General features: G+C 27.0%; 1 protein-coding gene across 7 annotated transcripts in view; it reads right to left on the bottom strand.

Moving 5' to 3' along the window:
- Positions 1-14,152, bottom strand: part of LOC122851242 (probable serine/threonine-protein kinase yakA) — a 151,671-nt gene that overhangs the window by 22,106 nt on the left and 115,413 nt on the right. For 6 of the 7 annotated variants that reach the window (XM_044150351.1, XM_044150347.1, XM_044150346.1 and 3 more), the window contains 4 exons: positions 12,313-12,422; positions 9,575-9,693; positions 6,232-6,565; positions 3,032-3,304 (listed from right to left, as the gene is read on the bottom strand). In XM_044150351.1, coding sequence (XP_044006286.1) covers positions 3,032-3,304; positions 6,232-6,565; positions 9,575-9,693; positions 12,313-12,422 — 836 coding nt within the window. The remainder of the gene's footprint in view (positions 1-3,031; positions 3,305-6,231; positions 6,566-9,574; positions 9,694-12,312; positions 12,423-14,152) is intronic. The other variant, XM_044150349.1, reaches the window with a different exon arrangement.

Genomic DNA, 14,152 nt, shown 5'->3' on the forward strand with positions numbered 1-14,152 from the left:
ATTTCCTGATAAATTATATTTTAATTATTTCAATGATACTATTCGATAATATAATTATTTAAAAATGTAATATTGATTATTTGAAAAGAGACAATGAATTTTTGTATTTTAAAAATAATTGTAAATTAAATATTAATTAATGGAAAAAAAGTTTTTAATATAAAACTTTTAAATTGATATTTGATTGGAATTTGATAAATGTAATATCGAGACAATTTAGTTAAAAGCCAATATTCATTGTGACAATGGTGAACATAGTTTTAAACCAACGACAGAATACAACTATGGTCAAAGCAATGTGGGTAAAATCGTTTCATCTAAAAGTATATATATATATTATGACAAACATGTGAGATGAAATTGGAGTGAATGAAAGCAGATGCTTATACATCAATACATGCCGTTAAACTCGCAAAGTATTTTCCAATTACAATCTTGTATGAACAATTCTCTTCGTTCTGTACAAACACACAGTTAATCACATAATATTGACATGGTTTATTTTAATTTAGACATATAAAATAAAAATTTATTTAATTATTTAGTTGAAATATTTATCTACTAAAGATACCATGTTTTAATAAAAATATTTCACTAATTTTTATACGAAAAAAATCTACTAAATAACGAATAAATATATCTGTTTAAAAAAAAATTAATAAGTAAAATAAAAAAAGAGGGAATTAGTTGTATTGAAAAAAAATTAAAAGCTCATTTTTATTTTTAATTTGAGTGATTTATAAATTAAAAAAAAAAAAAACTTCTTTAATTTATTATTAAAATTAAAAAAATCAAGCTAAAAAGTGCAGCTTTTATTTAAAATAAATGATTAATATTTAAAATCGATAAAAGATAGATAGAAAAAAGGTCTTTTTATTTATAAAAAAATAATTTATCTATTTTAAAAAATTTTTTATCTAGTCATGGGAAATTTTTTAATATAAAAATTTACATATTTAAATGGCCCAGTGAATATACACGTGGATCTTTAAAAAAAAACTTTAACCGACACTTTAAACAAGGAAGAGGAAGAGCATCAGAATATGTTGAATAAAAAAAAAAAATAAAAAAATAAAAATATTAATAATATAAATAATAATAAAAAAAAACTAGGAAGAAATTTTTGTCAGTAAGTATGCAGCTGCATTATTTTCGGTTAGGTCGTGGCTTTTAACGTATTTATAAACATAAAAAATGTTAGTACAGTAGTATGATTGTGATTGGTTAAAATTTATACGATTACTTCCCGGAAAAGAATGAAAAAAATCAACAATGTATTATGTGATTGGTCAATGGTCCAGCAAAAAGAACATTTCCAAGTTTTGCTGGGGGTCCATCTTTACTGGGGGTCACATCTTCGATCGTACCCCCTCAATTCCCCCTTTATTCTATAAAAATATCAAAAGTAAATTCAGTTGTCCAACAGGTTTCACTGTGAGAAGATACGTTATGGACCTGTATAGATGCAAAAAAAAAACACTGACAATATCAACTTTGAGATGAATAAAATTTTAGATAAACTGGTTTTTTTAATTTTGAACCCCTGCGAATTGTTGGACCCCCATCGAACGGTATGTTTATCACGGAAGGGGAATGTAGGCCAAAAAACTTGTTTATTATTATACATCCTAAACAAAAATATTTTTTTTAATAATAATGTTTTTAAAAAAACATTTAAACAATTTGATGATTTTTTGTTGAATTTTATTAAATTTTAGTTATTGAAATTTAAGGGTTATTTTTAAAATGTTTTTTTTTTTAACGAAATTTTGATAATTAAAATTTAATAATAAAATTATATTGTAAATAGTAAAATCTTGTGAATAAATATAAATTTTCCTTAAAGTAAAATTAATATAATTATTGTTGTATTATAAAATTGAAATTTAAAGAGTATATATGGTATGAAATTTGCCTCATATACAGAATATAACTTCATTAAGTTAATGGCATAATAACCAACCACGAGAGTGGAGACTGAGTCACACACAAAATGTGTATACACATACTTTGTTGGTGTCTATACATTTACCAACCACTTACCAAACACCTTATGTGTTTGATCGGTCATTACAAATAGCTTCTAAATTAAGTATAAAGATACAAACTCCAGATGAAAAATTAAATATCAATTAATTAATTTTCAAGTTAAAAAAAAATTAATAAACATTAATATATATTTTTAAATATTACTTACAATATTTATATTTACTTTAAATAAATATTTTTTAATTAAAACAATTAATAAAGCAACTAAAAAAAATTATTCATCAATAAAATTTTCATAAATTTAAAAAACAAAATATTGTAATTCAAACGATCATTCAATTAACAGCTCAAACTTTAATCCATTATTTTTTTTTTTTTTTTGCAATTCTAATAATCACGAGAATAATAAAAATAGAAAACTTTAAAGCTCAGGTTGTTTAAAACTAGGTCAATGAGTCTCATTAATATGTATACGTATTTAAATAAAAAAAAATAATAAAAACCAATAACATAACTTTCAAGTAACATTTCGAAATGATTTTTAAATATTTTCTTTCTTGGTAAAATATACTTGAGGATGTATATTTATTATATATTTTTTTTCAAAACAACTATTAAAAAGTGTAGCATTGAAATTTATTAAATTGTTATTGGTATATATTTAGAGATCTAATAAACGATTTACCCTAGCTACTTTTCTCGCTTTACCATTTGTACTTTCATTGTGATAACTGCACAAATGTTCACATCTGTTGCCTTAACCATAACCATACATATTACTCTTTGGTAATATGAGTCGCAATTTCCTTTTGGTGGTAACACACTAACAATACTTGCAATTTCAATGTTACTTTTTTTTCCAAAATAAAAAACAATTCTATTTGGAATAAAAATAACTTGCTTTTATCCTAATATTAATCAAGCTATTATTTTTTGCCTAATTTTATTTTTAATATAGACAAAGCTCCATAAAATTTTCAATTTTAAAGTGGGCATTATTTTTTTAACTAGATTTGGGTATTTAAATTTCATAAAAACTTACCTGATTGTGTGCCCATATTTTTGGTTTTGGACTAGAACTTGTACCATTTATTGTAACATTATTATTTGCATTTGAATTTGGTGAATTGACTGATTTTGTTGTTGTTTTTCCATTTTTATTATTTGTTTGATTTGTAACAACTGTCCCAGATGTTGTTAGAGATGATTGTGTATTTGGCTGTTGTTGTTGTTGATGTGTTTGATGCATTATTTGTTGAATCAATTCTATCTGATGTTTTGTCAAACCATCATTATTTCCACCTGACGTTGAATTCTAAAATTTCATTAAAAAAAAATACATTTAAGTTTTAAAAATTGTTCAATTGATTATAATACAAATGTACAAATGAGTTTAAAAATATTTAACAAATTTATTTCGTTATTTTCATGTACAAATTTGGTAATTTTTGTCGACGATTATTAATTTTAATACAAAATAAAAGCAACTTCAATAATCTGGCTTGAAGTATATCGTTGAAAACTTTTACTTTTAATCTTAATTTGTTTTTTTTGAAAAATTTTTTTTTATTTTTTACTCAGTTTGTTCTTTGTGCACTTATACTTTTAATTCGTTTAGACGCACTACAAGTCTAGGGTTCTCATGTTGGACAAACGTGAGGGGTTTTATTACAAGGAAAAAGTAACTTGTCGAGAGAATCTTCTTATTTTTTTCTTGCATATTTTTCTCAGCAGTACGCGTCAATTTTCATTTGAAACTTTTGCCACAACTGCACAGCTCTTGACTCTTGTTTTTCCTATCTATTTTTTTTTTTTTTTTTTTCATATCTTCTTCTTTATACACTTCAGTGTTCATGATAATAAGACAGCACAGTTCATTACATAAAAATTTCATCTCAATGACTTTTTTAATATACCTTTGTAAATTTACCAAAAAAAAAAAAAAAAAATACAAAGTGAATATTTATTAAAATTTTTAAACTATGCACGAATAATTTAAATAATATTAATTACAAAAATTTGATTTTTTTTTTTTAATTTAAATCAAACTTAACGTTAACTTTATATAAAATTTTTGCCGACAAGTTTAAAAGGTTTTCCATCGTCAGCAAAAAAAAATAGTGTTAGTAAATTTTATAGGACATATATCTAGCAGGTATTTGTAAATTTATAGCCAAGTTATAGAGTCATAGAGCCCAACTATCTGCCTATATGTAACATACACATAAAGATTGAGATCTGTAATTAACTGTATATCACGAAAATTCATCCGGGTTGAACATGAAGCGACTATATGAAATGGTCTTTGAATCGTTAACATTAGATTGCTTTAGTTTTGCGTTTGAAACTCACTGATCATGTCTATATGAATGGATTCTGTACGAATTGCACTTTGGAGTTGTCTGTACACATATAAAGATGATATACCTTCATTTGTTGAAAAGTTATATGTCGATATACATGAAAATAACACCAACAACAACAACAACACTACCAACAACAACAACAACAACAACAACACACTCAATGGAGATAAACATCGAAATATTTATGGCATCTCTTGCATTGATTTGTGAGGTTGTCTATTCCGGTATATATACAGACTAACGCCTATCCGATTTGACCGCGCTTCAACGCCATTGCAAAATTTATATACGCGTTAAGCTATGCAATTTGATTTAAAACGAATTATATTGATTCTATGCTCGAGCAAGCATGATAAGCTTGCATTATCAATCAGCTTATATCTTGCAAAAAATTATATCTCATATTTATTTATTTAAAATGTAGTTTAATAATTTTTAAATTAGTTTTTATTTTTTTTTATATTTAATGCTGATGGGGCAGTAAGTATACTGCATTTTTTTTTTAGAGTAAAAAAAATTGAAAAGCTTCTTTTAAGATAAGTCAATAAAATATAAATTTATATTTTGAATTAAATATTAAAATATTTATTATCAATTTTAAATTGTTTTTTATTTTTTAAATGAATATTTTATTAATTATTAATTTTTATTTACTTGTTTAAACATCTTGAGGTTTGAGCTTTTTTTTGAAAATTAATTTAAAGCTTCGGTGTATTGTTGGATGAATTTTGCAGTTGGTAAAATCGATCAACAACTAGCCAAATTAGGTTACAAAATTTAAAACCGATTTGATGTATAGATATGTATACATTTTGTTGAAGGAATTATGTTGAAATCCACTCTACATTTGCAACTGGTCTAATCCCTTCTATTAAATATTGCAAGCTAGTTTATTTCATACTTATTTTACAATCAGAAAATTAAATAGAGCATAATGCATTTCAATAATTCAATGATGATTTTAGCGGTGTCCTTTGTTCTGTTAATGATTCTCTGTATAATCTACATGACTATATTGACTGCAAAACATTTTCAAATAATATATAATAGAGGCACTGTCAATAATCATACAACTAAAATATTCAAAATTATCACCAATATGGCTAATGGAACATAATCATAAAATCAATATAGCTTGAATAATTAAGGTATTCCAATTTTTGCTCAGTTGAACAACTAAATTAATCAAATTTATTTTTCTCTTTTACTCTAATGAATTGTAAAAATAAAAAAAAAAGTATAAATAGTATTGCAAATTTAATAGGTAAATCATTGTAATCACTAATCATATATTTCAAAATTAATGATGTGGCAAACATTCTAGAACGAAATGTTCGGATAACGAGGGCTTTTTCATCCGTAAAAAGCTTAGGTGCCAGGTGTGCCAACTGCAAATCTCACTCGAATTGGTTTGGGAATCGACGCCCGAATGCTTCTACCGATTATCCTTCTCTTTCATTTCACTTGCTGTTTTTCCACATCAACCCTCTACTAAAAGAAATAGAAAAAAAAAAAAAAAAAACAAAAAGAAAAAATTCTGGTTTTCACAGACGCCCACGGTCCAATAGTTACATCAGTCATGCTATTTTTTCTTTTTTTTTTCTTTCATCTCTTTTTTGTGCAATTTACTTTTTCTTGAGTTTTTCAATAATACCAAAAGACTTTTATCTTTTACTCGTTGCAGTATTGAACTCGATAGAAGTATAATTAGTTAAAAAAAAAAAAGCAAAGAAGATTGACCCATTTCAATTCGAAGGGAAAAAAAAATTTGTTAACGGAGCAATTAATTGTTACAAATGATGACAATAAATATTTCTAGAAAGCTCATAAAACGATAAAATATCAAGTCAAATAAAAAATATTAATATATATGAACCTTGTGCAATTGTGTTGGTGCTGGTTCAGTAGCAAGAAGTTGCTTGAGTGCTGTATGTCCATGGCCATTTTGAGTTGTTGTTGTTGTCGTAGTTGTTGTAACTGCTGTTGTAGTTCCAGGTGTACTTGGTGTTCCTGGATTACTGCCTGGTGTATTGGGTGTATGTGGACCAGTTGTTGGACTACTTGGACTAGTGCTTTCATTAACTTTACTACCAGCATGATGATTCTCAGTATGTCTACGTAAACTTCTTGCATCACAGTAAGATTTTCCACATCCATCTGCTTTACACTCAAATGGCTTTTTGTTTCTGTGTGTCAGCATGTGGCCATTTCTATAAAAAAAAAAAAACCCATAAGACATAAAAACATTATTTAAAACTTACTATATTAATAATAAAATGACAATCTTGGCAAAAACCAATAAAATCTTTTTTTTTTTTATTTTTCTTGAAAAATTAAAATGATAAAAAATGTTATTATATGAATAAATTTGATGGGTTTGGGTTAAAACTTGGATGATCAGATTGAACAAAAAAGCAATATATAATTTTTATGACAGGGCTTTTCTGGTAGCAGTAATAATTGGCTTCATATGTTAACGACAATTGGAATTGGTCCCGAAGTAGAGATATCCTCCCTATTCTTTGAAATTCATGTGCTTAATTTTCTTGCTTTTTCTTTCTTCATTTTCCCTTTTTATTTTCAGCATGCACATACCCTGCGGTGTATTCAATAAAACACACCGCAATGTCCAAGAGAAAAAAAAGCGAATTTTATACAAGAAGAAAAGTTCATGCTGAGAAAGAAAAATAAATTGCGAGTGGGTTGTATTCATATTATAGCATTTTTAAAAGATTATTTTTTTTTTTTATTTTTATTTCTTGGTGCTGAGGTAACCCCCGAGTTAAGATATATATTATCTACTGAATTTCAACAACTCTCTTTTCTTCTTTGTTCATTGCAACTCCCCACATTCGTGATTCGTTGTGTATACGAGAATAAAAGACCAGACTAAAAGATAAAAAAAGAAAGACAAAATTGTTATGGAATGAGTCTAAAAGTAGAAAAGATTTCCGAGAGTTTTATTGCCTACCGATACCTATACTAAGAGTTGTGAAAGGGGCAGGAGAGACAGGGAGAGAGAGAGAGAGGGATGAGTATCAGGAAGGATATGTTGGTATAGGTATGCCTCTTAAACTCGCTGGGTACGCTATAAACTTTTCCCAATCCAACTACCCTCTCATTCCACATCTCTTTCTTTCTTTCTTTACATCGCTACCTATATCTCAACGGGGCTAATCACAAACTCTACCTTTTACCTCCATGAAAATGGCTTTAATTTGCAAAAGGTAATTTGTTCAAGCTTTTTTTTTTATTTTTTTAATGAAGCTTCGTTTATTCCAACGTGGCTAACGCAATATACTTGCAACAAAGAAGAGTTAAAAAGTGGGGGACAGGCTTCTACTATCAACTTCTTTTCAGACTCACTGAAGGATGGCAAAATAAAAAGAAAATATGAAGAAAGAAATAAGAGAATAAAATGAAAAAAAAATATAGTGAGAAAGGAATTATTCGTCCAAGCGTGAGGCAGTCGTCAAGCGAACAAGTTCGAAATAAAAGAAATCGGCAAGCAGCCAGAGAGAATTCAGAAAAAATAAATAAAAAAAAAAAAGAAATAAAACAAAATATGTTTCCTGTCTTTGCAAAGAGATGCCAGAGTCGAATGACGTTTTTTTTTTAATGTCTTCGTCTTTGTCGTCATTTCGTTGGTAATTATCAACTTGACTCAAAAGTTGAAAGAAAAAAAGGGGCATAACAACTTTATTCATCAATTTATCATCAACAGCTTTACAGAATTAAATCAATTTTATATATTGAAAAGAAAAAAAAAATATAAATTGAATAGAAAAATACTGTTGAGTCAACTTTAGATAAAACTCTAAATTCTCTAGGTGAAATATATCAGTGCATTCAATTGGACAGAACCATCCAATGTCAGAAGGATGAGGTCTAGAGGATTTAGAGATCGTTCTTTGAAGAAAAAATATACAACGTGTCTAGTTGAATGAATGCGGATCAAGTATAAAGAAATAGTAAAACTAAAATAAACAAAAAAAAAAATAAATATAAATAAATAAAAGATAGAAAAACCATGCAGAGGGAGAGAGCCAAGTTGTATTATCGATTTTATATATCCTTTTTTTGATTCCTGAAAAGAATTGAATTTACTGACCAAGCATGCTGTACTTCTAAATTCACCACCTGCTCTACTTTTATTTTATTTTTTATTTCTTTTCATTCATCACCTTTGTCAATTTTTATTTATTCATCAGTTCAATTTATCTTTAATGTTTCATTGTTTTTATCTTTTTTTTATATGTTTATCGCTAGAGCAGCTTGAAAATACTAATTAATAAATATACACATACAAGTATTGCATACTAATTAAATTTAATATAATTATTATCATTATATATATTATAAATTGTATAATTATTTTTGAATTGAAATTTATTAATTTAAAAATAATACGAGAATAAAATTTGAGAATGTAAAATGACAGAGTGACTATTTAAAGTTGCAGTGTATTTTTTGAGCGAGCTCGTGGTCGAGGGAGCTAATCACTTGGTTGATAGCGCTCTAAGGGGATGGTTCAAATCTGATCACCTGCCATATTTGTTGCCTCAATAAGTTACCTTTACTACGTGAGTGACTACAAATTAAAAGGCTCACCCCGTTTGGTTAGTTAGATGATTTAGGAAAGACACCATCAAATGACAGAGGTGCCTGGAGTTTGAGTTAAATATATCTGGGCATCGAACGAGTGAGATGAGGACAAAACCTCCTCAGTTGTTCAATGCCAAGGAATATTTACCTCAAACGCTAAAAACCTTTTTTTTTTTTTTTTAAATTCTATTTTCCAAGAAACTTTCATTTATTCATCAATTTAATTTATCTTGTATATGCTTATCACTAACAACTTGAAAATACTAATTAATAAACACACACACAAGTGTTGCATGCTAATTAAATTTAATATAATAATTATTATGATGAATTTTCTCATTTTATTTGTGCATAAAGTGGATTATGATGAAATTGTCAGGGGAGTATATTCAAGCGTATAATATGTCGAGATTGAATGAAAATAGAGAGGTTAAGTAAATCGAAAGGATAAGTAAATTCTATAACAATACGAAACACTGATCTCAAGGTCCGGAAATAAATGTGAGAATACATAGAGCAAAGAGAGTACTATACCAATGATATTAATATAGATTTTCGTTGAATTTTCGTAATTACAATGAGTGTGTATATATAATGTTAAGAGATGAACTCACAAGTGGTCCTGCCGCTTGAATGCCTTGCCGCACATTGTACAGACGTACTTCCTCTCGTCACTGTGTGTCAGCTTGTGCTTTGTCAGTGCTGAGGCGTTGTTGAATACTTTACCACACACCTATAAACAAAATAAGACGATCAAAATACATGCATCACTTGATACTATTATAATTATTACACAACATATCCCCAAAACTTTATAATTATTTATCGATTTATTCGTGAGAAAAATTCGCAAAGTGTGTTGTTATTTTTGGGTTAAAAAAAAAAATATCAATTGTGCTTTAAAGCACAGATCAATGAACAATCAAGTGTCAATCAATTGTAAATAAATCTTGTAATCTATCGACTAGAAAATTTAAAAATCAAAATTAAATAAAAAAAAAACAATTATGAAAAACATCAAGAGCTTTTTTATTGATTAAAAAATATTTAATGATGTAGAAAAAAAGATATTCCAACAGCTGGGAATGCTATTCATTGCAGCTCTATTATTGGAAAAAAATACTAGCACTTTTTCTGCGTTTCTCAATGGCTATTTCCATTTCGAACAAAATATATATACTTAAAATCAAAATCGATTTTATTGCTTTCTTGCAGACTATCGTTTTTCAAGACCCCCTCATTTCATTTTGAGCTCGTTTGTTGCGAATGCTGCAGCAACTCGTGAAAACCACATGTTCATTTAATATCACAAGGCGTTGATGGATTCGTTGAAAAAAAAAAAAAATATTATACGAGCTTAAAAAGCCAAAAAAGCATAACAATTTAATGGACCTCTATTTTAGCAAAGCTTCGCGGTGAAACAAAAAAAAAATGGTGTATAATAAATCTGCTTTTAGGGTGACCTTAATATCAACAAAAATTTAAATAAATAAAGCTCCTACATAGAGAGAAAAAAAAGCCATATATGCTGACTTTAATTTTAATAAAATATTGTAGATCAAACAATATGTCTATATAAAGTTAACGTATGCTATAATGTTATGTATATTGTAAAGGGTATGAGGCAAAGATCTGAAGATCCTTATGCATCATATCGTGTAGACTTCTCTTGAGCAGAAAATCTAATTTGCTAAGCTTAACTCGTGAGGAGATCACAGATGCAAGAACATACGATGCGCAGGAGTAGTTTCAATCTATAAAGCCAAAGTGCAATGAAAGTTACACAAATTTTTTTTCCATTGAGGTCGATCCATCAAATTACATATACATTCATTCTCTTCAGTCATAACGAATTCTATTTCATATAGCTTTATCTCTAGACGTAAAAAAACAAATAAAAATAAACAAACTTGAAATCATAAAATGATAAAATATTGAAATAAAATAATAAATGTTTTCCTTGTTGTAATAAAATAAAAAAGAAAAAAAAGTTATTGTATAGAAAAAGTAAACAATATAATGCTTGAGAGTTGTTTTTAGGTTCAATTGAATTTGAGTTGTATAAAGTTTAAAATTTAAATTGGATGGGTGGACAAAGGTAGTTCCATCACATAGATACTTGTATTAAATATATATCCTGTTTGGATGGGTTAGATTTTTGTGTTTAGATTAGAGCCAAAATACAAACTAAACTAAGAGGTATGTTAATGAATTGAAGATATAAAATCATGCTTATGTGTGTGCTGGTTGAAATTGTTGATGATGATGATGATGATAATGGAAAAGCGGTTTACAAAACAACCAAACAACCTGATATGAAGATACTAAATGTGCGTGGTGGGTATTGTTGATGGATGGAAGCGGTTTATGGCCAACTTCAACAAAGTGATCGTGAGTGGTGTATGTATACTGGGAGGCATTAAGGATGTCATTAATAAATTCCATTTTATTAGAAATTATATAAATTGGTAAATTACAATCAATATCTTCAAAAATAGAACCTTATTTCATTAGAACATTTCATTAATATTTCATTAATAATTACCAGTTTATGATGGGCAAATAATAATAATAAATAATGGGAGAGAAGGATATCCCTTCGAAGCCAGGAGCGTTGGAAATTGTATTTTATCGGGATCGTTAATTGCAATGGGTGCGGACCAGTGTGCGCGCTTTTGGTTCTGTGAAGCGTATACACAGTCGATAAAAGCTGCATTCGTCTATGGCATTTTTAAAATGTACTGTTGCTGAAGCCAATGGTTATACTCTTGTGTTTTAAAATAAATGAAATAAATGAAAATATATTTGTAAAGTGCGTATATAAATATTAACAGACTTTTTCATATAAAATTTGTGGGTGTGTTTGTGAATGTGAATTGTAAAATTGCGACAAGGGTGAAAGTAAATGTGGGTCATTCTCGTTAATGTTCGTTGGTTTCTGGTATTGTGTGTGGCGGTTGGTTCTGGCACGATCCATGCTTCAGAAAGGTAGATTCAAAATTTGTGGCTTCACCGCAAATTTTTTTTAATATTTTTTTTTTCCTTTTATTGTATTGTTTTGTAAAATTTATTTCTTTTAGTGTATTTTTTTTTTTTCAGCGCATTGGTCAGTTGAATGGAAATGTGAAGGATTATTTTTTATTTTATTTTTCCGAGCTTTTAAAGTTTTGTAATAATTTATAATGATCAATTAGATTTTATCGACTTTTGAATTTATTTCAGCTGGGTTTTAATGTATTGAAAAAAATTTTTTTTTTCAACTTTTTTATACACAGGTGGAAGGCTAAGCTTGCAATGAATTTAATATACTTTTTTATAAATTTTAAAATGGGATAAATTGTTTTTTATTTACCTGGCATTGTTGAGGTCCTTGACGGTTTGGGGATGATGCTTTGGGTCGTGATTTTTTAACACCAAGTTTGCCAGGTTCACCTGGACTTATTCTTAATTCTTCACTGCTACCTGTAATCACAAAAAAGAAGGAGAAAAAATGTTAATTAAAATATTGTAAATAAATTTGAGAGAGATTTATAAATGCAAATAATTTTCATGCGAATTTAAACAAGTAAAATATTCATGAAAATTAAATAATATAAGTGGTTGAAATTGAGCATCTGTTGAAACATTAAATATGACATTACGACATGAACAAATGTAAAATAGATTCATATAATTTTCAGTATAATTTTGTACAATAATTGCCTGTCGACCGATTGGTCTACCTTCGTCGTCGTCGTCGTCGTCATCGGCGTCGTCAACGACTCACGCTACTAATTAGTCTGCCAATTTAATTAGACTGTATTATCGTTCAATTTCAAAAGCGAACAGACACATCAGATTTTCCATTGAATAATATAAATATAGACTGTTTTAATGTCAAGTAAATATTTAATCATTCAAAATTTTCTATCAAATAAATTTTGGAATTATTATTTATTTATTTTTAAATTCACAAAAAATTAATTAATCATTTGTAATGACTAAATTATATTATTATTTTGAATTTAATTTTTTTAATATTAACTTTTTAAATATTCTATTATCTATTTTAAAAATAAATTAAATGTAGATTATTTTTTATTAATAAATCATAAAACAGTAAATAATATTTCAATAAAAATATAATTTAATATTAAATTATAGAGAAACTTACTCGTTGATATATATATTTTTTTATTTTTTTTACAATAACGACATATACCTCCTGAAATCCTGATGTAAATAAAAATTCTCTAGATCGTTAAAAATGAATAGAGTAATAATATTAACGTCCTCGTATATTCAGCCTATATCTAGATAACATTCACGCTTCATAGATGACTTTTATTTACGATTTTAAAATATCGTAAATAATAGTAAACCATAAAATTGCACATTTGAAGTTTGTGTTTTTCTATGATATTTTTAACTATTGTTCTTTGCCAGATAATATACATTTTATATTCCCTAAAATATTTAAATTTTTTCTCGTTTCACATATTGAACAAAAACAAAATAAACTTGGTTATTTTTTTCCTGTCAACTAGTAAATTTATATCTTTTATAAAAAATAATAATAAAAATTAAAAGACAGTATTTTATAGAAATAAAAAAAATAAACAAAAGAAGTAAAAAATATTAAAACTAAAATCGATGGAGATATAAAAATGAATGGCCAACTTACTGGGCATGGGTATAGAATATTACACACAGATATATACACTGATGGGTGATCAATTTATAATATTTATCGGTGTTAGCCGATAATGGAATTTCGTTGCTACCTGGTTGCTATACCCTTGCATGAAAAGCACAGTATGACCAAGCTCTAAATCCACCAACATGATGTATGTTCAAAAATAGTACCCATAAACTTTCCAATATACTTGCAAGTATTAAAAATATAAATAAAACCAAAAAAATATTATCTAATAATGATAAAAGTCCAATTAAAATTTGTTCTCGTTTCATATTCAAATATATTCCAAAAAAAAAAAAATAAAAAACTATATTTAACTATAATAAACAGTCAATTTGACAAAGAAAATTATCAAACTAATTTATCATTTTTTTATGTTTTTATATCTAATAATTTTCACACGACAATACGAGTATGAAAAATAAATTTAATTACCCTTAAATATTTAAAGCTTCATTGTTTTAAAAAAGCTCTTTATAATAATTTTAATAAAAATTCTTCAAATTAATTTAAT

The sequence above is a fragment of the Aphidius gifuensis genome, linkage group LG3, assembly GCF_014905175.1.
Source record: "Aphidius gifuensis isolate YNYX2018 linkage group LG3, ASM1490517v1, whole genome shotgun sequence".
Lineage (NCBI taxonomy): Eukaryota > Metazoa > Arthropoda > Insecta > Hymenoptera > Braconidae > Aphidius > Aphidius gifuensis.